At 34.6% G+C, this 27,001-nt stretch overlaps 2 protein-coding genes across 2 annotated transcripts in view; one reads left to right on the top strand and one right to left on the bottom strand.

Moving 5' to 3' along the window:
- LOC128683867 (uncharacterized) overlaps positions 1-7,851 on the bottom strand; it is a 20,133-nt gene extending 12,282 nt beyond the window's left edge. Inside the window, exon 1 of the mRNA XM_053769910.1 lies at positions 7,830-7,851. Coding sequence (XP_053625885.1) covers positions 7,830-7,836 — 7 coding nt within the window. The 5' untranslated portion in view covers positions 7,837-7,851. The remainder of the gene's footprint in view (positions 1-7,829) is intronic.
- LOC128683874 (23 kDa integral membrane protein-like) overlaps positions 5,561-27,001 on the top strand; it is a 25,760-nt gene continuing 4,319 nt past the window's right edge. The window contains exons 1-4 of the mRNA XM_053769922.1: positions 5,561-5,809; positions 24,236-24,421; positions 26,015-26,197; positions 26,699-26,935. Coding sequence (XP_053625897.1) covers positions 5,741-5,809; positions 24,236-24,421; positions 26,015-26,197; positions 26,699-26,935 — 675 coding nt within the window. The 5' untranslated portion in view covers positions 5,561-5,740. The remainder of the gene's footprint in view (positions 5,810-24,235; positions 24,422-26,014; positions 26,198-26,698; positions 26,936-27,001) is intronic.

Consider the following 27,001-nt stretch of genomic DNA (forward strand, 5'->3'; position numbering starts at 1 on the left):
ATATGTAAAAAGTAAATGTGTAACAGGAAAACATCATTACACGAGGGGTAAAAGTTGATGACCCCTATAAAACACGCCTAAAAATAATATTTCGTGCCAAACAAATTGCGTGGGAATCGCCAGATGACAAAGCTAGTGAGTACAGCCAACAAAATTGTTCATTTGGTGAAAACTCACAATCAATCAATTAATTAATTTAAGAATTGGAATTTATGTGGAGGATTTCCATCTAATTCTGTACTCAGCCATTGATTTCACCTCCCTATACGACACGAGATCTGCCTTCTCTTTTATTTCATCTACGAATGCCCTAATGTAGTGAATGTAGTGAAAACTATCGTAATTATTTTGGGGATATGGGATAACACATAACTAGTTACCTGATCCGGCTTCTCATGAAGTCTATAAACCTTCGGGAATAACTTGTCTAAATAAGAGTGAGAACTGCACCAAAATTCGTTGCGTGGTTTGAAAGAGATAGACGCGGCGTACAACTTTGTACTGAAAGAAATGAAAGTTTAAGAAATTTTTTACCAATTTGTAGGGTAGGTTTGTTTTTGTTGACCGTACATGCATGAACTTAAAGTAAACGTGTTTCACAAATGCAGACTAAGATTGATTAATGGTCTTCTTATATAAAGACTACACACTTTGTTTACACTATAATACGATTCTTTGGAGCGTAGATATTAAAACTTATTTGTAAACCACAAAACCACAGTATGTTAGTGTAAGTAGAAAATAGAAATGGGAAATTTGAGTAGTTATCACCTTTTTGATTCAACTCACACACACAATCAAACACAAGTCAAAACAATTTAGAAATTAGAACTTAACATGCACTTTTTCAAGTCTCCCTAGCTCAGGCAACCTACCTACTATATTGTAATTGTAACATAGCTATTAGGTATGATATTTGAATTTTTTTTTTTTTTTATAATGAAAATTATTTTATAATCTGCGGCTCCGCGAATAAGAAAGATATGACACAGTCTACAGTATTCACTATCTACGACCTAGGATCATTTTACGACGAAAAGACTTTAACGCGTAATTGTAATTTTTTTTTTAATTAAAAAAAATATCTCTTGATCTATCTAATCATTAATCACTTTAATTTGTATGGCAATAATGTTCGTTCTTGATCTTAAGTGGGTTATTATAGATTGACTTCAAAATATTAAACCAGGAAAATGACCGGTTAAAGTTAAAAGTTGCACAAAAGTGGCCAAGAGTACCAGAAAAATTAGTAACAAACAATAACGTAAGCCCTAATGAAATGTCCCCGGGTTACGGAACGTCACAGCCGAGGATGATACGGGAACGCACTGGGATGAAAGATAAAGAGGTAAACGCTTCTGGCATGATAGGGACCAACACTGTTCATACCTGTAACTTCTTTCGGCATTTCTTTTCAGTAGTATGGTCGTTCCGAAATGCCAGTAGTTTGTTGCTTTTTGAGAAATGACTGTATAAAATTTGACGTGAACCTACCTATGAAGTTTTATTTCTGAATCAATTATCACCATCTGATAGGCATATGGACCTATCCCGTGATATTTGACGTCAATGTAAACATGGTTAGGTACCTACTTGGGGTACTTATATATATAGGTGTTAGATATTGTCAAAACAAACAACTATATCCTGTTACATCAGCCATAAATTACCCGTGTTCTAGAAATTTCTCATTTTATGTTATTTGTTTCCGCCACCATTAAACTGTGGTTGTAAATTAGACCACACCTATCTATCTGGCACAAACTTCCTAAGTTATAATTTAAGTAGGTACCTACTTGTTTTCTAGAACAATGATCCACTTAGACTATAAACTACATTATAATTTGTGGGTACATACAAAAATAAACTATTTCAAAAATACATCAGCCTCAAAACATGTTGTTTATTGGTTAAAATAAGCAAATATTTTCTTCAGAAAATGGTACCTAGGGGAATAGCAAAGCGCCTTTGTAATTATCAAGAGCAAAATCTCTGACGACGATCATTCATATTTTGATTTTGAACTATTTAAATACTAGAGAATAGTATATTAAACTATATATTAATATTTTATCGCGGTTCCATACCTGAAATAGTAAAAATGGAACCTTTTTGAATCACTTCGTTGTTCATCTGTCTATCTGTCCGTCCGACAAGAATATATAGTTATTTATATCAAATACGCGAGTTTAAGGTTTCTTTCAGGTTTCAGCTGGGAAAAAAGCAAAATCTTGCAACTGATATTTTCAACCGATTGAACTGAGATTGACGATTAAACGCAATAAGATCTCTCCGACACATCAATTAAAGCTTGTGTCAAAAATGTCATTCTTGTAAAAACTTATTGTCATTACATAAATTCATCAGCAACACGCTTCATCAAAAGTAACAATAAATTAATAACGTTACACGCGAGTTAAACATAATTTACAGAAAAGTACCCTTGAATTAATAACCCTGACTGTAATTAAATTCAAGAAAATAACACGAAAGTACATAATTGCTATAAATTCTGTGTCAGGTTCAAGACTTATCGCTAAACCTAGAATAGAACCTACAGCATGTCAAGTTTAACTTAGCGCGTGGCAAGAAAGTGAACTAATTTTTACGATATTAAAATTTCTATTTAACGCTTAGGTGGCGCCCTCACTGATAAGCCAACTTATGCTTGACAGTCTATTGTGTGGTGCCGATAAACTTGACATTACCGTCGAGTTGGCTCGTCAAAATTTATCGCGGGAAATAACGATTTCTTAGTAATAATCCACCCTAATTGAGTTACATTATGTTTTCGTTAAACTTTTAGGGTTCTTTGAAGGTAACAAATTCTATGAACATAATTCTAAATATTATAAAATATTATTTAAAGACCATCCAAAAATGGTACTATAGATGGGGGACTTTAAATTTTTAGATGTGTACCTACATGAATAGGTCAAATTATTGAAGCATGGGGTTAAAAATTACCAAATATAAAACAAATATTTTAGAGGTGGTACTATCCATTCCATGTTACCACAACGTCGAAGCCCAGGCAAATGTGCACTAGAATATCCGATCTCTGTTCATAATTCATATTGATTTTTATGTCAATCATGGGTCATTGGTATATACAAATAATAAAATAAAATAAAACATAAATAATTGCAATGTCAATCAAAAATGCCACCCCGAATTGTACCCGGTTCAAAAGTACCCATAACGAATTGGTAGCCTTTGAACCAGGCACCATCCGGAGCGGTAGTCATATCCACGACATTTTAAACTTATTTTTTGATTTTTTCATGTCGATTTTGCTAACTTTGAGAGTGTACCGAGCGCACACTATCAATCTGTTTTTATCAATTTCTTTTCAAACAAAAGCAAATCTTAAAAATATAGTCTTGACAGGATTTAATTAAAAAGTAAGATAGATTTCTATTGTACAATATGTAGGTAGTCACAATTTACTAAACGGACTTGAGTGGCCACCGTTTTCCGTTTAGTTGTAAACCACAATACTTTTTAATGCAGTCCTTTATCTAGAAAGCGTAATAATTCCGAGCCGCAGATATTAAAAATTTCCTTCTGTTTAAAATAAATTGATATTAAAGTTAGCAGAATCTACATACCATTTTTCAATATATACTAAACAACAGATATTAAACGCGCACATATCTTTTTTATTTCCAAGACGTTTCGGAGCTTGTTACAAAGGTCCGTGGTCGCTGGGCGACTGACTCAGCAAGATACGGCGACAACGTCTGTCCGGTCAAATCTTCTTCTACCGCCATTTTGTTTCTCTGCCGAGGTTGTTAGTTATATGCGCTATTAATACCTGTTGTTTAGTATATAATTATGCAACGCAACGAAAGTTTAAAAGTATTTTTTTTTAATTCCTTGTATATTGTTTGTCTTTGTATATTCATTGTCTTCGTATTCTTTATGGCTTGAGGATCGTGGACATGGAGCACACACGTGTTATACCACTACTATACGTGCTCATGACCAAAATGAACGAGAATACATATAAAATAGTTTTTGATTTAATCAAAACAGTAATACCGAATCGGGAACCTCTAAGTTTACATCAGATTTTGAAAAAGCAGCTATGAATGGTATGCAATTCATTTTTCCTGAAGTCCAGATTAAGTGCTGTCAGATCCATATGGCAAAGACATACACAACGACTTTCTTGGCCATATTAATGTGTGGTTTGCTATTGCCTTCTCAATTTCACACAATAGATCATAAATTATTATATATTAGAGGCGGTCGATGAAAGCACACCAGTCAGATTGCATACAAACTCACTGGGCAGAAGTAAGATTAGAACCTAGGACTTTTCGGTTCACAACTGCTGCTAGCTTGATTATTTGGACATCTAAGTATATTCCTAACGGAACCCTCATACAAAATCAGTTAAAAAGTCATTGAACCACCAAACAACGTCTATTGAGAAGCTGTTGACCCGGGGGTTAAAATACCCCAGTGATTTTAACCGAGTCTCCATGACAACGCGTCATATTGCTTGCTTTTGCAAAGAAAATTGTATTTAGTATTGCGAAAATTTTCTTTTCGGCGAAGTACACTATTAACTAATATTGACTAATAATCTTGTAAAAGCGAAATTAAGTTTGTTTGTTTGTTTGTTACCTCTTCACGTTTTACCTACTTAATAAATAAATAATTTTAGAAATTTTGCATTCATATGGTATTTCTTTTATACCGAAAAAAAATGTTCTCGTGTGCAACTCGCGCGGGCAAAATCTAGTACTTAAATTATATTTATTAATTGCAAAATTCTTTCTGTCTTTCTGTCTGTCACGCGTTCACAGCTAAACCATCGATTTTGATGGAATTTGGAATAGATATAGTTGATAACAATAATTGGGAGACAAACATAGGCAACCGCGGGCAGAGCTTCGGCAACAGCTAGTTTTCCATATTCTGATCTGACATTGATTTGAACTCGTTACCTACACAACTTTTTAATTTCATTGATCCATTTTAAATATTATTCTTAGCCTCTCGTAGTTTCGACTTTTCGGTAATTTTTTAAGGTAATTTAATTATTTAAAAATTAAATTACCTTAACAATTCACCGAAAAGTCGAAACTACGTACAATTAATTAGACATTTTAAATATATTATTACAAATAAATAAATAAGATATTTTCGTCAAAATTAAGCTTAATGAGTTTATTTTTACACAAGCCCAATCCCAGGTCTGCGTTGGCATAAATATTTTGGGAGTCATAAATATGACATTCTACTTAAATTATTACGTACACACTTATAAGCAGTATGGTTGACTGTCAAGTAACTTACCGTCTTTTTTTGTCAAATATTTTAAGCACTAACTTCGCCATGTTATCCGGTCTATAACTCCAAAACTCCAGACCAATAACCGATCACTTGTCAGCTCGACCAATTAATTATGATCTCTATCAAAAGTTTACGGCACCTAATTCGGGGGTCGAAACAATTTTGGGGGTGGTACTAGTGCGTGACTTCAGCACTTGCACGCTATATCACGCCAACGAAGATTAAGGGGTACTAAAATACCGAACTAGCTTCATTTATCGCATTCGGGTATCGGCATTCGTCGCATCACTACGCCAGTCTGCCGCGCGAACGTAAAAAAGTTTAGTTTCGAAATTCAAACTTGCCAGCCAGTTCTCTGTGCCGTGTTTTTTTTTTTAAAAGTAAATTAAAACTTTTTTAATTTGTGGTCACAAGGATTTTCTTTTCGGACAAAATGGACGGCATGGGTTTCGGGATGAACTGTATAAAGTACCTTCTGGTGGTCTTCAATGGATTTTTTTTGGTAAGTTTGAAAATAGTATGATTTGATGAAATTAATTTACTAGTAGTATATTTACGCGTTTGTGTAAAAAGTATATAAATGCTTTATTTAATTTGAATCGCCTTAGAAGTGCACGTCTAATTATATCAAGGGAGCTTTTTAATCAAAAAATCGATATAGAATTTTAAATTGAATTTAGATGATGTTCATTATAATATTACTGCATTCTCTTAAAATATTATTAAATATTTATATTTTGAAGATCGTATGTCTATGCGAGTGTGTTTATAATAAATATGCTTTTTACGATTAATTTATAATGAAAAATTTGTAATGTAACTTTGGAGAATGCTATTAGACCTTATACAGGAAACAACTGAGCGCTTATATCTTTTATCCCTAATCACGTTCCCGGCCAATCTGCCACTTTTTATGATATTATCCGGTCAGGTCTGGGAAATTGTATGGAAATCTGCTACCTAATTAACTCCCGACGCAAAAAGTGGGGTATTATAAGTTTGACCGCTAAGTGTGCCTGTCTGTCTGATTTGAATACGTTTTTTTTTTTTATTGGACAGCTAATTGTTATGCGGTGGTTCTTAGATATGTTTGATCAAAATCGGTTCAGCCGTTCAAAAGTTGTAGCAAAATCAAAGAAAGTCGGGGGTTTTTTAATTTGTCTAAGAAATAAATTTGTTCGTCGATTATTATAGTTTCCTTAAACATTGTTACGGATTGCAGAGAGAGAGATTACCTAATAAACAAACTACAAATACCTCCTCTATATAAATAACATTACCCTGTTATTCATAAAAAAGATAAAGCATACTTTAATCTGTGTTAACCATGTGTTATTGTATGTCATTGTCATGTCATTTACTAAGAGCGTCCACACAAACAAGATGTATGTGTTCTTTTGTAAAATATTTTGATTTAATAATATAAAATAAAACTATAGTATGTTTTGTCCCGTTCTATAAATGCCAAATTTTATTAAGGGCGATATTGACAAAACACATAAGTTTAAAGTAGGCTATATTGTTTTATGAATGAACAGAGTTAGTGTATCATAGTACCTTTATAATATATTGAGGTTTTAATTAATTTATTATCTTAACATGAATTTTAAGGGTCATATATGGGGTTCTGTCTAAGCTAAACTGTGACATAACTATATATGGAGTGTTTAATGGGACACCTGACAAGTTTGTGCCATCAAGCTCAAGTTAACTACTCAGCAATTCAAATGAAGACCAGGTACATTCAAGTAAATCAGTACGTATTATAGGGCCAACACGTTTTTGCTGAACTCTTATCCGTATATGTATGAGAGGTCATGAAATTTAAATATTTAGCACAGATTCGTATCTAATTTTGGTCCAGTGAGGTTTATTTAGTGAGTTTTTTTTTCTAGGCTGTTGTTGTGTCCCACTGCTGGGCAAAGACCTCCTCTTCCTTCTTGCCAGGAATATCTAATGGTTGCAGCTTGCTGCTATAATGATTAACAGGACGCGGTTTAACGAATAAGCAACAAAATGAGTGGTTAAAAAAACGCTTTATCATTAGACGAATCGGTTGATACATCGGTGGAAGTCTATTGATTAAAACGCCTGCGAAGAAAAGTCTAAAGTATATTGATGGAAACTCGAAAAGACCCATCGGAAGACCAGCGTTGCGTACCTCTCACGAGTTAAACAACATTTGCTAAGATGGGTCCATTTCAAAATTAGAACACATTTAAATATTGTTTGTCCAGTCCTCTATATTTCGTATTGTTATGTGTTTGTCTTTTGAATAAATATTCATTAATTCATTCATACATATTATTCACAACAGTTTACAACATGTTTCGCATCGATTCAGCTATCAGTCTTGAACTATTGTATATATGTTAAGATATTTGATTTTTTTTAGAATGTTACTCTTTTTTTACGTAAAAACGCATTTAATTTGACCTGAACAAGTACTTTATTACGTAAAAAATTAAGTATTTCTCAAATTAATGGCTACAAATTTCTACTCTAAAAGAAAACGCACTCACCAATCATGTTCTTCTTTTAACAATCCATTTTCAAATTCACACAAATATTTTTAAAACAGAAATAATCATATTTTACGTAATGCTAACCTTGTCCATGACCGGCTATGCAGAATTTCGTACAAGATTTCCCCGAGTTACTGACTACGTAGTGATTTATATTGACTGAAATCAAAAGTACACACATTTGCGGGGTTTTTTCTAATTCGAGAAGGTACAGTCGACTACAGATATATGTACGAAGTGCAAACGGTTATTATCGATAAATAAAGTTGCTTTTACGAGACTAGACCATGCATAAATAATATTTTCGATAAAATTTCCCTATTATCACGATGATGTGATTTCCTTTAATTCTGTTTATCCTGATCAACTTTGTTCGAATGAGGAAATCTGTCAATATTTATTTTATCAATTTTTAAAGGCCATCATATTTAAAGAGGAGTTTGTCGGTCGCTTGGGAAAACGCTTTGTTGATAGGAACCATCGCTGGGATGAGCTAGGATTGGTGCTGAGTAAAGCACGGGAATCCAATGGGGAACTATGTGAGGTCATGGCGTTTCCGACTCACTATGAATACTTCTAACGTTAGTATACTCAATTAACGGACACGCGAGTTTATTTATTGGACAGGGTTTATAATTTTATGACTATCTGTATAGTAACAATTGTGCTTGTAACGGTTTTAAATCATCTTATACAGTGGGTGCCTGGGTAAATAGAAATGCCTCGTGGACCCACTGGTGGGTGGACGTGTCGTAGCTTGTTATGACATATAAAGTGATTATTATTTATGATTTGGTCTATCTGCAATTGTTTTCCCTGTAGCTGAAATGATTGCTTGATGTTATTCGTACCAATGGTCTGACAAGTAAGAATACTGAAGCCCGTGCGATGTGGAGGAGAAATAATAGAAAATCGGACCCTGGGCTCCGAAGATGAGAAAGGTGAGGAAGAAATCGTAAAACCGCTTAGTTGAGAAAGAAATTATAGTTTGACATAAGTATACTAATGAAATAAAACTCACTGTGTAAAGACGCCCTCCGTGGCCTAATGGTCATCATGCCGGAGTGCTACACTGGAGGTCCCGGGTTCGATCCCTGCGCAGGTCAAGATGGAATATGATCTTTTTCAGATTGACCTGGGTCTTGGATGTTTATCTATCTTTATCTATCTATGTTATAGAATATAGTATCGTTGAGTTAGTATCCCATAAGTTTCGAACTTACTTTGGGGGTAATTTATATATATATCATTATTTATTTCAATCCTGCAACGTGCCATCAGCCCTACATTACATTTATCAAGCGAAGTCACGCGAACACTCAATCAGAAGTAAATTTAAGTAGTATAAAAGTTAAACACATTTCTTTTTATAAACATTATTAATTTCAGTTAAAGGCTCGAAATGTATTTAATTGGGTTTCGAAATTCATGCCTCATCTTCAAATTGAAAAGCTTCCGTGGTTGTCCAGGTCCCGCCAGAGATTGAAAGGTGTCCCGCCATGACATAAAAGTTTGTATACAAATATGAAAACTATTATAACTCATGTATAGTAGATTACATACACCACCACATGCTTACAGTGAAAGAAAACATCGTGAATTAACCAGCACACTGGTTGACTCACAGTTGATCGTTTAGTTCACAATTAAAACAAATATATTAGGACAAATCACACAGATTGAGCTAGCCGCAACCCCAAGGTAAGTTCGAGATTTGTGTTATGGGATACTAACTCAACGATACTATATTTTATAACAAATATATACAATATATTTATAGATAAACATCCAAGACCCGGATCAATCAGAAAAATACCACTTTCCATCATAACCCGACCGGGGAACGAACCCGGGACCTCTCGGTTAGATATAGGTACTCCAGTAAGCTCCCTATTGTACCCATATGTGATTCTTTGTCACTAAATCTCGGTACTCATAAAAGTCAGGTTTCCTTTATTATCGAAATGAAATGTAGCTTTCTGAGATAATTATAAGTATTGTTATAATTATCTCAGAAAGCTACTGTTAAATTAAACGTGAAAAAGTATCTGTAAATTCCTTTTTGATTTGATTCATATCGTACCTACCTACCTATCGACAAGAACGTGACTTCGCTTTTAATGCACACTCGATAACAATAAAAAGAAAAGTCAATGTTGCCTAGGAATTTTCTGAAATATTCCATGAGGGAGAACAAATCCCTTAGATGCTAATAACCAATAAATAGGCATATAAAACTCATGGTGATTCAATGTGACATGTGATCAGACATATCAAGGCGTGAAGGTCATTGTTTTTATATTCAAGCAAGGTAAAAACATGATGCAGGCTTTAATGTGATAAATTCTTTCCGATTTTATAAAATACAGTTACGATAGATACTTTTTTGTTAGGTTTTATGTTAGGATGCATCACTTATTGGTGTCAAAAACTTAAAATAGTCTACTTCTGACTTCCAAAACGCAGATGAAGAAGGAGCGGCGCAATAAACTTACTACTCATAATATTTCCTTATTATATTAACTATTTGTAAATATATTCGGATTTTTCATTCGCTAGTTGTTGTCTGATGCTAATCTGATGGGAGCATAGATGTACCTACTCCCAAATTATAGATGGGTTTGCGCCTATTGTTTCGGAAAAATCTGGAAAAATACTGGGCCTAAAAAGGTTGGGAGTCTCTGTGTGCGGTGATATTGTTTAATCTCGTGACACTCAAACTGAATTGTAATTATGAATGAGCGTGCGATGAATTTAATGTGGTTTATGTTAATCATGATGACCGATTATGAAATCGATCGATTGATGAAGGTGAAATAACCAAATATAATGTTTACATTATATTTTATTTATTTAAAGTTGTATTCATAGAAAACTAGTTTTCGGCCGCGCATTTTCACGTATTTACTTAACAGTACCTCGAAAAATCACGTGGAACAACGGACAGCACTTCGGCGTAATTTGTAACATTACTCGATTCAACATTAACCGATTATCGATTTTATTGTCACACTCTGACCAGGAAGCACTGTGATTCCGGTGAAGCATTCACACTATGTATAATTAATGGTGCTATCAATCATGCTACTATCGATTTTTGATGAAAGGAAACAAGCAAATGAACTGTTCGACTGAAATCCATTATGGCCGACGGCCTGATTTGAATAAATTAAAGACGCTTTATGTTTTTTTTACAATTCACTTGTTGTATCAACAGTTTTTCGTTTTTTAGGGTTCCATACCGTAAAAGATAAAAATAGAGCCCTATTTTACGTATTCTCGGAAATAATAAAATATATTAAACTAGCTTTTGCCTACAACTTCGTATGAAAGTAAAAATCCGTTTCCCGTAGGAATTTCAGGAAATCCCTTCTTAGTGCTCCCCTACGCTGTCCTAGGAACCTATACACCTTTCAGCTTCCTACGCCCAGCAGTTTCGGCTGTGCGTTGTCAGTCAGTCAGTCACTAAGTAACAGAAGAGTTTTGTATAGGTATATTGATAGATTGAAATTATTATATAGGAACCATTTAATCTGTGAAAAAAGGGTTTTATTGTGTACATGAAATAAGCTTAAATTTCGAAAATATTATTGAACTCTTTGCCAATATTATTGAACATATTTTCATTCATTTGTTATACGATTTGAGCTAAAAGTTGCCTTCAAGTATCACAACTTCTTCGTATGGGATTTATTTATCGTATGGCAGTCATTAGTCATGGTAACTACATTGTAATTTCGAAACTTAGTGAGTTGCAATCACTTCGACTAATTACGACTTCAACCTACGCGACGTTTAGGCAAAATGGCGTAAGTACTTTGTGTTCATGTGCGCTGTGCAGATTAAAGTTAACGTCGAAATTGACTCGTGCCACGCACACTTAGTCAACAGCTTAGCTCGTGAGGTCCGTATCAAAAGGAGAAGGAGATAGAAGTAGATATTCCTCTTTATCTATCTTTAAATCTGAAGGAGATATCAAAAAATCTGGGAAAAAGGGGTATTCGAAAAGCTAGCTCCACACTCTCGCCAAACAGTTTGCCAAACTTTGCCGGATTCGATATACATTGCTGGTACTCATACTAACTACGCATCGTACACGCATACGCGTCGGCAAGTGTTCGAGTTCGGCGTTAGTGTGGAGTTGGCAAAAGACTTGACACTGTATCTAACCTATTTGTCTCTAGCGTAAACTTTGATCATGTTTACATTTTTTAAATTATTGATAAGTCACTTTTTTTACAGTTCAATTTATTTAATAACAACCACACTCTTTGCCAAATGAGTTTTTTCCACTGTAAATATTATTTTATGTCACGTTTGAATACCATCATTATAATAATGATTGTTTACATTCAGTGACAGTGCGGTGGGAAATAATTTTCAAATAACTGCCAGTTTGTCCATAGGTAAAGTACAGTCACCATGTCATATAGGATCTTTATGCAGCGGGAGGTGATTTTACGATAAATCTTTTATATGTTGACTGTACAATTATTTTTAGAGTGATAATAAAATCACCGGAGCATACAGTTCCGGTTTGTTAGGTCTGTTTCTATAGTAGATAATACACGAGGTAACTACTATAAATACCTATGTCAGTTTTTTAGACAGAACATTTTGATGCTTTGAGCTTTAAATTCTCTCACTCTAATAGTAGATCAATGCATCTTTTGACCGCTTGTGTAGGTAATTAGTAAATTACTTATTTAAATTTAATGCACAACATAAAAGTGCATAATAGGTGGACTTTTAATGCCACAAGGCATTCTCTGCCAGTCACACCTTGAGACCAATCAGAAAAGGGTAAAAAGTGTGGTGCTTTAGAATCCTTAATCTTAACCTACTTAGAACATCGATGCAAAAGTAAATTTGTTTGTAAGCTCTTCACGCTTAATCTGCTCAACCAATCTTCTTGAAATATAGTGTACACATGTATACAATAAATAAATATATGTTTACTAAAACTACATAGTTTTAAGTACGGAAAAGGACGTCCTGGAAAAAATCACTGATTTCGTGGCAAAAACTAGTATAATTATTTTTCCTATCAATTTTAATTTGTGGCAAACCGATGATGTTTATATGTTAGTTTTTTCATATATCTAATGAAGTTTTGAAATTATATGATAAACATAAATAGTGTTTTGTTTGTTACCTAAAATAAATAAATAAATTAATTTTGCTGTTGGTGGCATCATATTAACATTCTATTACGAGTACTGTTTTTGTGTTCGGGTACATACATTACATTCAAAGCTATAGTAGTACTTGATGTGATATAAATTACCACAAAACAAGATTAATTTAAAAGCCATTTTGTTATGTGGAAACAGTCAAGTGCGAATTAAACTCGCGCACCGAAGGTTTTTTGTTACTAACATGTTTACTGTTTTCCGATTTTTCCCTTTATCTGTATTAAAAGACCTTGCATCTCGTAAAATTCTTGTAAAATTACATGATTCTAAACCAACGGAAAGTACTCTATAGGTTTTGATTTCCTTGCGGATTCAATTTTAGAATATGTGACAAATTCAAATTCAAAATTCTTTATTCAATTTAGGATGATATACCTACATCACTTATTGACGTCAATAAAATTACTTAAACTAAGTCTACCGCCGGCTTCCAAAGCGCAGGTGAAGAAGAAGCGGCGCAACAAACTCCACCGCAGCACCAACAAACTTCAGCGCAGACAATATTGATCATGTGCGTGTGGTCTGAGACTGAGGACCAACTTCTTGAATTTCTTTGAAAATAATATGCTTGGGATTTAGTGAACATTCCAAAAGAATTGGGGAAGTTGAAATTAGATTTTGTGAAAGCCAAATAATGTTTTAAGAAATGTGGTCTGAGGGACTCTCTTTTGAATATCTTTTGTTCGCGTCAATTTACAAATTTATTTTATTCACAACGAAGCGATGTTATAGAGGTTCCGTTTTACCATTACAATACAGAACTCTAAAACGATGTAATATTGAATTTTAGAGAAAGCTACTGTTTACCTAAATTTAAACGTAAGCTGCGGTATTTACGGTGATGATTTTATTTAAATATTTACATAATCTGCAGAACAAAACATGATCCGAGTTTAAAAAGCTAATCCCCGTGGTAGCCTCGACGTATGACTATATGAATAACAATGAGTTATTTTTTGTCTGTCTGTCGGAATTCCTTTAGATTAGTGACTTTGAAGAGAAATCTAAACAAACATGAAAGAATTTTCGTTTTTCACCTCTTTAACGTGTCTGTTTGTGACATCGTAGCTCCCAAACGGATGAACCGATTTTCGTTTAGTTTTTTTTTTTGTGTCATTGATAATTTTATCCCGAGTGTTTTTAGCCATGTCTCATGAAAATCCGTTCAAAAGTTGTAGCGAAATGAATATTGAAAGTCGGGGTTTTGTTACATATCTGTTAAGGCTTCCTTGTACTAATTGGTTTTCTTGTCGAGTCAAAATTACTAATCTAATTCTTCTTTTTGCTCCCTATTGACCCGTACACCCACCGGACTTTCCCACCGGTGGGTCGACGGATAATTCACAACTTTTGCTTTCAATTTCTGCTTAGGGTCATAGCGTTATTTTCGTCATCAATTGACAGTCCACATTGCATTTATAACGCCGCGACCCGGTCAACGAATGAGGTCAGGAAAATTATTTAACGATCGATAGCCATGTTACCTTATTACAAGTATTGATGTGTTAGAACACTTGATGGAAATATGAATTGCATGGAATAGGGTGTTTGGTGATTCTGTTAATAGTATTTTGTTTATCTGAATCCAATTTTAAACTATAACTATATTTTCTTTGCATTTAATTTAAATGTTTCAATTTATTAATACTATACTTTATTTTATCATTATTATAAATACTTACCGTAAATCCTATTGGTAGGAAATAGAGATCTGTCAGATAGAGACCATCACTACATATTATAAAACAAAGTCGCTTCCCGCTGCTAGATCTTTGAAACTACGCAACAGATTTTGATGCGGACTGTTTCAATAGATAGTCTGATTCCTGACGAACGTGTGTATAATTTATTATGGTTTAACACGAGCGAAGTAGGGACGGACCGCTTGTCTTTTGTAAACCTGTGATCATCAATGAAATAAATGAATGATTGATTGATTGATGCAGTGTGTGTAAAAATACCTATAAATAGTTCAGCAAACATTGAGGATTAATATAGAGCAAAATGGAAATATTGAAAAGTAAATAGAAACAACTTGGACTTGTTCCAATCAGTTTTCTGATAGGTTTATCTCCTAAAAACTGAATTTATCATGAGTGTATTTAAACTATGTCATTTTTATAATTTATGAGTCAAACCTTTTTTTTTTTTTCAGAAATCGGACGTTTGCAAATTTCACCTGTCCCGCCCGATGTTTTTTCCATGACAATGCATTTTTATGATAAGCATCACTTGATAGTGCACCTAGGATCGGGCCCCAACGAGGGGACTCCTAAACGGTTTTCAGAACGGACGTGGGTTTTTTTGACAGGCGTTAAGAAAATGCCACTCTCAGATCTCACCGATGAGAATAGCTTGTGGCAAAAATGTCATTTTGATAAAAAAATATTGTTTCACAACGAAATAGTAATTTCTCAGAAAGCTACAACCAACTACAAGTATTTTGTGTATGGCCACGGCTGAGAAGAGATAGATCAAACATTAAAAGGGTCCTATAATAATTAGTTTCTAGATCTAGGTCTTAGGTCATAATTTGAAAGGGTCTTATTCTATTTGTGTGGACTAGACTAGACAAAGTTAAAAATAAACAATTAATTGTTAGATACACTCTGCAAATATCACCATCCAGATATAACACATCCAATTGAACTAATTAATACTTCTAGAAACTACTCAAGGTTAGTGTGGAATACTTCGAGGCGCAAGTACGCACGTGGTATTGTCGAAATCGTCTGAACGCTCTGTATTACTTTGTCCGGCCGATATAAACGGACAGACAATCAGAACAACAGAGACTATAATTTGTAAGACGCTGCCACTTTTGAACAGCTGAAAAATATTTAAGAACCATCGCATAAAAATTAGCTATCTCAAATTTTAAAAAAATCTCATCCGAATCGGTTCGTCCGTTGATGAGCTACGGTGCCACGTATACAGACAGACAGACACTTAGCGGTCAGATAAAACCCCTCTTTTTACGTTGGGGATTAAAAATAAGTCAAGGCCGAGCACAACCAACGACACACCATCTTGACCCAGAGTACGGCATGACATCATTTCTTCTTTCCATCGAATCGGCACACACTTAGCATCAGTTGCACCAGCCAACTTTGACGTTAATTTTAACCTGCTCAGAACAGCGCAGAGTTCATCCGCGAGAGCGCGTAGATTGAAGATTCGAGTGTGTTCATTGATAAGAATAACTATATTCTTTTTATTATCTGACACTAGTCAGAATTTGTCAGCAAATTAATAATAAGTCCGCCGTTGCTAGTCGTGCTTTTTCTTTTTCTGTGTCTTTGTGTTTTGTTATGGAATATTCAATAAAGTTATTTCAAACAAACAAATTACTTAGGGAACAAATGTCTGGCTATGGTGCTCCCGCTTGGCCCTAGCATAAGGGGCAAACCCAAAAGTTGTGGTTTTATGTCGTTAAGAATGATATGTGTGACAATGGTCTGATAACTAGGGATGCCGACGACCGTGCGAAGTGGAGACGAAAAACTAGGAAAGCGGACCCTGGACACCCGGGACTCCGACGCCCAACGACTGAGCAAGAACCCGGGAAAACGCTCAGATGTGAGAGAGAACAGTGTCAGATTTTATTCAAGTCGCCTAAAGGCATCTGACGACTTTAACGATGATCTACCGCGTCTAGTGGAAAACTTGACTGTTGCAACCAGGTTGCAACAGAGTCTTTAGACTTTATACATTGTAATTTAACTGTTTGTTTGTTTCTACGTCGAGTTAGTCATATGACCCACTTGCAAGTCTGATCGGATTACAAGAATAAAGTCTGGTCCGATGTGGGCGTCGCTACTGTTTAACAAATTGACTTCTCCGATTAACTTTTGAAAGTTTCCAATTTTTATCACCACATACCTATTTTACCGCGCAAATTGTCAACCTATCGAATCGCACATGCGCCACACTAAATTCCTATGGTTTCATATTGATTGGCTATAGGTACCTACATTGTATCATTTATGAATGAATCTTTCTTTTCTTAACCCGAGTTTATCTCGTAAATGATGCGTTAGCTCATAGACTGCAAAGAAAAATAAAATATCAATTTCAACTTTAAATAAACTTTTTACAGTAGAAATTGGCCTGACCTTTTTATATTGAACTAGATTTTGCCCACAACTTCGTAAGTGAGTTAAAATCTGTTTCCCGTAGGAATTTCAGGAAATCCCTTCTTAGTGCTTCCCTACACTGTCCTCCTACACACCAAATTTCAGCTTTCTACGCCCAGTAGTTTCGGCCGTGCGTTGTCTGGTTGTCTGTCAGTCACTCAGTAACGCAAGAGTTTTATACATTTATAGATAATGAAAATACCTACTTAGAAATATTATCCAACCAAAGATTTTTCTAGAACTTTTTTTTAGAATCTACATTTTATAGTTAACTGCATGTAATGAATTTTAATACAGGAAGCAACTTCGAACGGCCGGCCTTGTCTGTATCACTAAACTGACGACATTCTTCATATGACGTTTAAGCGTGTTTATGAATCTCCTTTACCTTGGCAAATCATCGTAATTATACTCAGGAAATAAAATAAGTACACTACTAATATTATAAACGCGAACGTTTGTTTGTTACCCTTTCACGCATAATTTACTGGACGGATTGTTATGAAATTTGATACACGGGTAGAATATAACCTGTAATTACACATAGGGTACCTTCTATCCCGAAATTCCCACGGGAACCGGGGCGAAGCTAGTGGAATTATAAATTTATCTTTCTTATCTTTTCAGTATAGTAAGTAAAAGTTAATTTCGCGCCAAAACTCATTTTCTTCCATAAATCTCTATCAATCTCTATGTAATACCTATATACATCCCTCTTCACTGTCGAGACTGCCATAACAGTTCCACCATCCCAACAATTTTCCGCTGTCACTACAAATTTTTCGTCTTTTATAACAAAATTTACGTTTCCATGCATCAACATGTGTACATTGTACAGTCAACAGCACTACCGAAATTCATTGCAAACTCAGCGCTATTACCGCGAGGTTCACACAGGGTAAGTTGATGTGCTGTTGTCTGTACGTACAATCTTCTGAAGTCGTACAACAGTTATTATAATAACAGAACATTTACATGATCTTGTATCTGTGGGCTAAATTAATCTTGCGTTCTTGTTATAGAATAACAAAATGGAGATTAGGATACATTTACTAGCGGGAAATAATTACCTTTAATTTTAAAATATTGTAACATACTTGTATTGTACGCGTATGTACTTAATCGTTATTATAGTCAACTTCATAAACTCAGAGTTCCGGTGTGATCATCAGTGATATAAGTCTACAATTTGTACACATTGATCACCATTATATTTATCTCGTACATATAGTATTACTGCTGCATCCTTTTTGCAATCAACAAAAACAGGATACGCTAAAAATGAGTCAAGTTTTTTGATAATCAACCGTTACGCTAAAACGCATCATCCGTTGGGATTAATTCGAATAAATTAAAGCTATTCCAATTTTAATTAGGTACAACTCAATTTGTAGATTCTACAACAATCATACAATTTTGACCTGATGCCTCTTTTAAGAATGTAGCATTTATTCTAGACTAGTACGGGAAGGATTACAAAAATGTCTTCGTTACAAAAATGACAGACTTTAATTTTAGAAAATGTAACAAAAAGGAAATAGAAGAATACCAGTATATAGGTGGGTAACAAAATATGAACACATCCCGATTAATAAAAAGGTCTTTAAACAAAAACACCACTTCCTTTAATCCTCCAAATCAGCCAGACATCAAGAAAACTTAGGGAAAGGGAATAGCTTCAAAGTGCGGCCGTAGGATGAAGGGGAATCCGGTACCGAAGCGTAAATCCCTATGTAAAGAAAGTAATTGCATCCTATTAATTAGGTACATGCTATTTAAAATAAAGGGATGGTAAATAGATAGGATAAATATAGGTGATTTGCTTACATAAAATATTTATCTATGGTGAGGTTTTTCACATAGAACTATATTTTAACAAAATAACAACTTCTAATAACAAAGAACAAATGTAGCTCTTACCCAAAATATTTTGGGATAAATTATCACAGATCTATCTTAATAGATAAATGGGTGATTAAAATTTATTTTAATCTTCAGACATTAGAATATAATCAACCAATATTTCAGTTTGGCATACAAGACCATGACAAGACATTGTCAAGAACAAAATAATAGACAAACAGAATGGAAGAGTTCCGAAATGTAAATAAAAAATATGAAACGTTAAAACATAAAAGTGTTACAAGAATCTCAGTATTTAAAAGGTCACGCATGCTTTTTAAATTTCAATCACTAGTGGATACGATTCCCACACAATTTCAAAATTCTTTCGTCTCATTTATTGTTATTATCAAAATCAAGGTGCCTATTTCCCAAGATATAACAATAAACACGATGTATAAATATACATATTGCCCTAAAAATTTAGGCTAATATTTAGAGTTACCAAAACATCCTCGGTAGGAAATGTTAATAATTAAAGATTTATCTGTATTATTGAATGAATCCAATGTAATTGATTCAGGCTGATAACTCACAAAATGAGTTCATTACATAAATTTCACCCGCCATGTCCTCCTCTATTGGACTCACAGACTTATATCAAGTTAATATATGTTTGTGATTGGTAAAACAAAAATACCTTCAAAAATATTTAAAAGTGCCATTTCTCAAACAATCAAATTGGCCTCGGTTTTATGTGATTCTGCAAGGTTGCTGTCTACCAGGCATCTCGTCAATACGCCCAACACGCGACCCACGTGCACAAACAAATCGGCGCCACTTTTGATGTGATCTTTAACTAAATTGGCCAAGAAATTTCTAATCGTACCACAACTATATCCATTTGAACCCGCAATCGAATTTTAAGGTACATACCTAATTCTAATAAACAATCCTTATTCTTACTAATATTATAAATGCGAAAGTAAGTTTGTTTGTTTGTTACCTCTTCACGCTCTATATACTCAATCAATCTTCTTCGAATTTTGCATACTTTTTGAGTTTGTTTGTTACTATTTCACGCAAAATCTACTAATCCGATTATTATGAAATTTTGTACACGGGTAGTATATAACCTGGAATAACATATAGGGTACTTTTTATCCCGAAATTCCCACGAGAGCGAAGCCCCGGGACGCAGCTATTAAGATATAAACAATTGTGAAGTATTAAAGATACTGCATGATCACTTCTTTATAAATGTTTTACCATCAACAGAGCTATGTTTTGTGTTTCGACGACCTCGGTGGCGCAGTGGTAAAGTGCTTGCCTCTGATCCGAGAGGTCCCGAGTTCGATCCTCGGCCGGGTCATGATGGAAAATGATATTTTTCTGATTGGCCCGGGTCCTAGATGTTTATCTATATATGTATATGTTATAAAATATAGTATCATATCCCATAACACAAGTCTCGAACTTACTTTGGGGCTAGCTCAATCTGTGTGATTTGTCCTAATATATTTATATGTTACTGTTATGTGTTCCCGCCCATTCCGTCTGTCTTTAAAGCAACTCATGCAATGTTCACTGCAAATATTTTCTTATATTTTAAGTAATCACAAAACACCAGTCAAGAAATGTCACTAGTAAACAAAACATGTATTTCTATTTGCCACTGGACAAACATAAATCACGAGCCTCGTAAAGCATCACAGATTAAAAAGCCGAAACATCAGAGAAATGTCCTAATATATTTATTTATTTATTATTTAATCACAGGTATGACTATTTACGATTCAAATTCCATTGATTTTTCGCGTTTTGTTGAAGTCACCATAAAGATACCAATACTTTCCATATATGTTTGTATGACTCATGTAATTGTGCTCATACTAGTACTTTAGTCTGCTATTATGCTCTTAGTATTTCTGAAACTAAAACTATTTTTTCTTTGTTTAGTTCAATCTTTTTAAACGTGTTATTTGGTGCAAGTATTATCATTTCTACCAACATGGCGAAGTCAATTTTCGGATTTTATGAGACAAAATAAGCATTGTCCGTTTAAATAAGCCATTTTGTAAAGCCACACCGAACTTTCTTGTCAAAAAGTAAGCTCGTAGTACAAACAAGAAGCTGAGTGAGTAGTCGTAAAAGCTAATAAAAGCTAATACCATCTCCACACATCGGACACGGCCGGGATTATAAACATATGCGCCTACGCATCGCCGAATACGAAAATTTCGTCATCTACCCACATTCACGGCTCATTTCCTTCGTCTCGTGCGTTGACCTATTTTTCTATAAGTTCAATTATGATTATTATATTATACTCATTTACTCATATATTACACATATTATGTAGGTATTTATATAAACTGTTAACTAGCGTTTATTTTCATCGTTACTACGACTAGTGTGGCCTTAGTTCCATAAACAATGTATTAGAAAGCTAACCGCCATCGATGAGATTGGAAATATGCAGAAACTTTTCGAGAAAAGAAGCTAAAAAAGACACGACGAGAATATCGAGAGATCGCATTCGACAACGGGTACAATTCGAATTACGAAAATGAACTTATTTTAAGTTCCACAATGTATTATACCTATAGAGAGAAACAATGATGCTTTGGCTATAGCTATAATGAATAGATCGTAGATGTATGTATGTCATTCACGCTCTAGGGTCACAACATATGACGTCACCTCACGAGCAATGTAATCGTGATGTCAGAGATACAATCATCAATGAAGGAGGTCGAATTAGAACTGCAATATATTGTTTTAAAAAAATATGTGAAAATTTTACAAAATGTACCTATACTCTCTCTCTCATGTGAACGTTTTCCAGGTGGCTTCCTCAGCCGTTGAGCGTCAGAGCCCTGGGTCAGGCCTAGGGCTACAGCTTATAACTACTTCTACTAAAATATACTATATGTTATATAGACTTATAGGGCCGTCCATTAATGACGCGATGTTTTTTAGCATTTATTGACGGTGTGTACCTGGGTGATATCACCTAATTAAACTAAATAAAAGTTCCAGAGTGAGTACTGATCTAATTTTAACTCGGATTTATCACCCAGAAGACACCACTTGAACAATTGATTCTATTTTTTGTTTCTTTTGTTCATTTTACCCTTATGTCACCCCAATTCCACTTCGTTCACCCACATATAGGTATATAACTCAGGTCTCAGATGCATAAAGGGAAACAAACCAAATTTACACGGGAGTGAAGCCTTGGCGCGCTTTTCTTCAACTATTAAAATTCTAGCATACGATCTGGTATTTGTCACAAACAAACTAAAATTGGAAATCCTCCAAAAGCCCAGAAACCCAATTAAAAACGAACCAAACATTAACACTAACGGACAATGACATCAATAGTATATGCCAAGTACCCATACTCATAGCAAATTAACCTCTATTGCCGTCAAATAAAGACTAAACTAAAGACAGACTCGATGACTGTACTGAAATAGAGTGGGCGCGCCCTATGTCGATGATCTATTGAAAGCTATTCAGATAATTTACGAAGTTACTTTTTTTAATTAAGTAATTTATTGTGCGTTGCATTTGAAAACTTTACTCCTTCAAAGATTTTATAATTGTTATAAATGACTACGTAAATTATTCTTATACATTCATTGACGATTAGTCCTCTCATTTCACCCAAGAGCAATGGCGATGGTTGTCATGACATTATTTTAAATGTATGTTTGTGAAGAGAAAGATCCAATAGAAACACGGAAGGAAAAGGTCTAACCATTAAAATTTGTACAAATGAAAAATATCGGTGAACAAATGAATGAAGTAACCACCACGATTAACTCATATTTTAAAACTTATAATAAATCTAAATTTGTATGTAACACAGGTTATTCTATAAAATTAAAAAACAAGCAGCGTAATGCGTATTTCTCCAAAACGCACATTTGTCATTATTGTCACGCTTAATTTTTTGTCAGAGAATTATTCAATGCAAATTTTATCGGTTACTACTAAGTACTACCAAATTGTATTAATATTTAATATGATGATGATATTGATGCCATTGATACTCTTAAAAATTTAAAGTGTATTTAAGGTATAGTTATCAGCAAATTAAAATTGCATAGTCGGCCCTATTACCGAGGCATAGAGAGATCCATGCAGGTAACATGACATGTGGTCTAATGTATTAGGAGCTACATATGCGTGTAAATCTTTTCCGAACCAGGCGTTTGGCCGCTCTAGAATAGGACCAGTCCATATTCTTCCGTGGATGTATGAGGTGACTCCTTAGTTCCCATATAGCCTTGGCAGCTGTTAGGAAACAATAGCATTCCTAAGGAGGGTTGCTGTCAAGTCGTCAGGAGGGCTGGTTGTAAAATTACAACCGAACCAAATTTCTTAAATAGTCCTATTAAATGCTATCGATGATCTTTCTCACATTTCGAATGATATAGTTACTTATTTTATGATATAGCTCTTGCATTTGTCCAACATATACTGTGAGCCAAAGAAAAAACTGATTCCTAGACAAAAATAAAACACATGTATGCACTAATAAAACTATTAAACATATTATAATAATGACAACATTAGGCAGGTGAGCAAGCAAGGCATTATATCCAACACTGGTGCCAGATTTTTCGTGTCCTCTAAAGACAAGACAAAACTTGATGGCTTTAACATGGCCATTACATGCGAGAGCTGAACAGTAAACTACATACGCAATTACAATAAGGAAGTAGTATTTGGGTTGTTTCTAAGAATATCTTAGTCGTTATCGATCTGAACTATTGTGTATGAGGAATAAAGGGCACGACCTTAAAGATTGAGGGCGTAAGATTAGTACTTTGTAACTACTCAATTTATAGTCGCGTTACCCACGAAGCCTCTATTAGGCAATAAAATATTGCTATATCGTATTTTTTCAGGATTACAATCTAATACTATGTTACAGCTTTCATTAGTATGCAGCAGTCTAATAACTATAGCTTGTGTTGTGACCAAAAAACTAAACTCAATTCTTTTCTAATGCGTCTTTATATTTTCCGGTTAAAATGTCTCATTAAAAGTGTAAAATTGCTAGGTCTCAAATATAGATAATCTCTGTTAATCCAAATACTTGATTTTAATTAGTATTTTCTAGAATAAAAAAAAAATATCCAAAAACCAAGTTACCCTGTTTATATAATAGTAAAGGCCTCTGGAAAACAACTAAATCGCTTCCCATCTCTTCCAGATATTCGGGATCGTGATCATCGCTGCAGCATGCGTGGACATGGGTATGATCATGGGATTCACCAGCATGGAGGCTACTGGCCACGAGACCGATGCTGTGCTGATTGCCATTGGGGTCCTGATCATCGTTGTCGCCGCGTTTGGGTGCTTCGGGGCGTGGAAGGAGAGCCCGAAGTTACTTTACATCGTGAGTATTATTTCATAGTACTTATCATCTCAATGGAACTGTAATAACGATGTGTTCAAATGTCCGCAATGCATGAGAATATTCACCAATAAGATTAGCCAAATGCGAGCACACCCAGCGAGTACAAAACCGTTGAAGTTGTCGCCATGACCGAAATTGGTCGGATATTTCGTTCTGATCATTATTTCTGCCACAAACGAGCTTGTTTGTGTACAGGATATATTTAATAGCATTGGCAATTTTAAATAGTACAAATACTTGACTCGGTGATAAAAATTTGAATCTTTCAAGACAATTTGAATATTCATTTTCATGTAAAGTTTTTTCAACAGTACCGACGCCTTCACTGGGCCAGATAAATTTGTTCCTGTGTAGTCCAAGTCGTTCCTAATCTACCTGGATCAAATTATAGTTATAGTTAGGATATTTTTCATGTGGCACATATTAAGGTATTAATTATAAAATCTCTCATTACAAAGGAACTAACTTATGTAACATTACTCGTACGTACCCTGCTATTTGTGTTTTTTTTTACGAATTGCTCGCCGAGTCATATATCTTTGTCATTTTATATTCACTTCTTTCTTGAATGATCAAGAGTATTTTCACTAACGAAAAAGTAGGTCAGAAAGCGGAAATAGGTCGGTCAATAACAGTAAGCATACGAGCTATGACATCACTATTGCTTGCACCCATACCGATGTTTTAGTAAATTAAATAGCCAAAATTTTGGTTAATTTTAGCAATAATTTTTTTATGACTGTTAGGATTAATCAGTCTTATAATAAATAAAATTACTTATAATAGAAAAAAATACTTATTTTTTATCACGTCGTAAATATTCAAGCTCACTTGGCGCCAAAAGTTAAAACGAAGTCTACTGCCGACTTCCAAAGCGCAGGTAAAAAAGAAGCGGCGCAACAAATTTCACCGTAGCCTTTTCTACAAGGACGTTAAATGAACAAATGTAGGTCTTACATTAATATGCCAATTAAATAAACGAATGTAATGTACCTAACTACTACATAAACTCTGTTACAATTGTGACGGCTGAGCTCATATTTGTGCTATTTTCAATGCCACAATAGTACGTACTATTATGTCACTGCATTGGGACGTCCAAGTGACAGTATTAAATTTTGCTTGTGTGTTATTAATAGGCTCAAAGATATAGCTGATTTCAAGGTTGCTATCACTTTTGTTTCCATCGAGTCCTAACGCAATAACAAATAATACATTGTTTTAAATTTGTATCTTTTAAGATGTACACCTGTGGATGGCCAAAAGGTTGATTATGATTGATTTTGTCAATAAAACAGCGTGAAATATATCCATCATAATTATGAATTGACCAACAATCACGACAGGGGCCAGATGTAATGAGCTGGGTTATTGCATTTAACTAATAATTAATTAACTATTAATATATCAAACATGACTTGAAATGAAAAACTAACGATGATAGTCGGCAACATAAACAACGATTACACAATAAACACTAATAATAAAAATTCTAAAATCTACTGTCTGTCACGCTATATAAATTGGCTGATTTTGTTTAATATATGACAAATTATTGTTATCTGCGAACAGTTTGCCGGCTGCCTCATCGTGATCATCCTTATGGAGCTCTCCGTGGGCATCGCTGCAGCCACCCTGCGACCCCAGATTGAAAGTAGCATGAAGACTCAGCTCCGGGCCTCCTTCATCAAAAACAAGTCAGCTAAAGAGGAGGATTCCAGTTACAAGGACTTTTGGGACCGCGTTCAGAGCAGTGTATGTCTTGTTTTTCTGCTATTAATTACTTTACTCGTCTACAGTTTAGAGGTAATAGACTCGGTTGGTTTGGACATGTGATGAGGAGAGAAGAGAATCATTTACTGAGGAAACCTTTAAATAGGAAGGTACACGAATATAGAGGACGAGGAAGGCCTAGGAAGAGATGGATGGATTGTGTCAGGGAGGATGTGAGGTTGCTGGGGGTGGATCCATATATAGAAAAAGATAGAGAATTGTGGAGGGAACAGACATTTTGCGCCGACCCCAGATGTTGGGACAAGGTAAGGCAAATGATGACATTACATGAATAAAATATTCAAGCCTTCTATTAAGAGTATCTTTAGATGAAATCTTAAATTATTAAATCATCTAATATGTTACATCTTATTATTATTTAGCATAATGAGAAATTCATTTTTTTCATCTACTAGACAGATTCTGCATTTTAAATTAAATATTTTTTTATATAAATTCACACATTTAAAACTACAATTTCAGCTGGAATGTTGTGGTGTGACTGGTCCTAGCAACTACGGCGCATACGAGCCCCGTCTCAACCCATCCTTCAGCTGCTGCCCCAACGACGGTACCGATCGCGCCGACGAGATCAAGAGATCGGACTGCCTCAACCAACACACTTATTACAAAGATGGATGCGAAGATAAAGTGCTCTCGACCATTCACAGCGCCGGTTTGACTGTCATCGTCTGTGGTATTCTTTTCTGCTTCTTGGAGGTTGGTCACAAATTTAGATTCTACTAATTAGAATATATCTCTTTTATAACGTTAATTGTATTTTAG

This window comes from Plodia interpunctella, chromosome 3 (genome assembly GCF_027563975.2).
Source record: "Plodia interpunctella isolate USDA-ARS_2022_Savannah chromosome 3, ilPloInte3.2, whole genome shotgun sequence".
Classification (NCBI taxonomy): Eukaryota; Metazoa; Arthropoda; class Insecta; order Lepidoptera; family Pyralidae; genus Plodia; species Plodia interpunctella.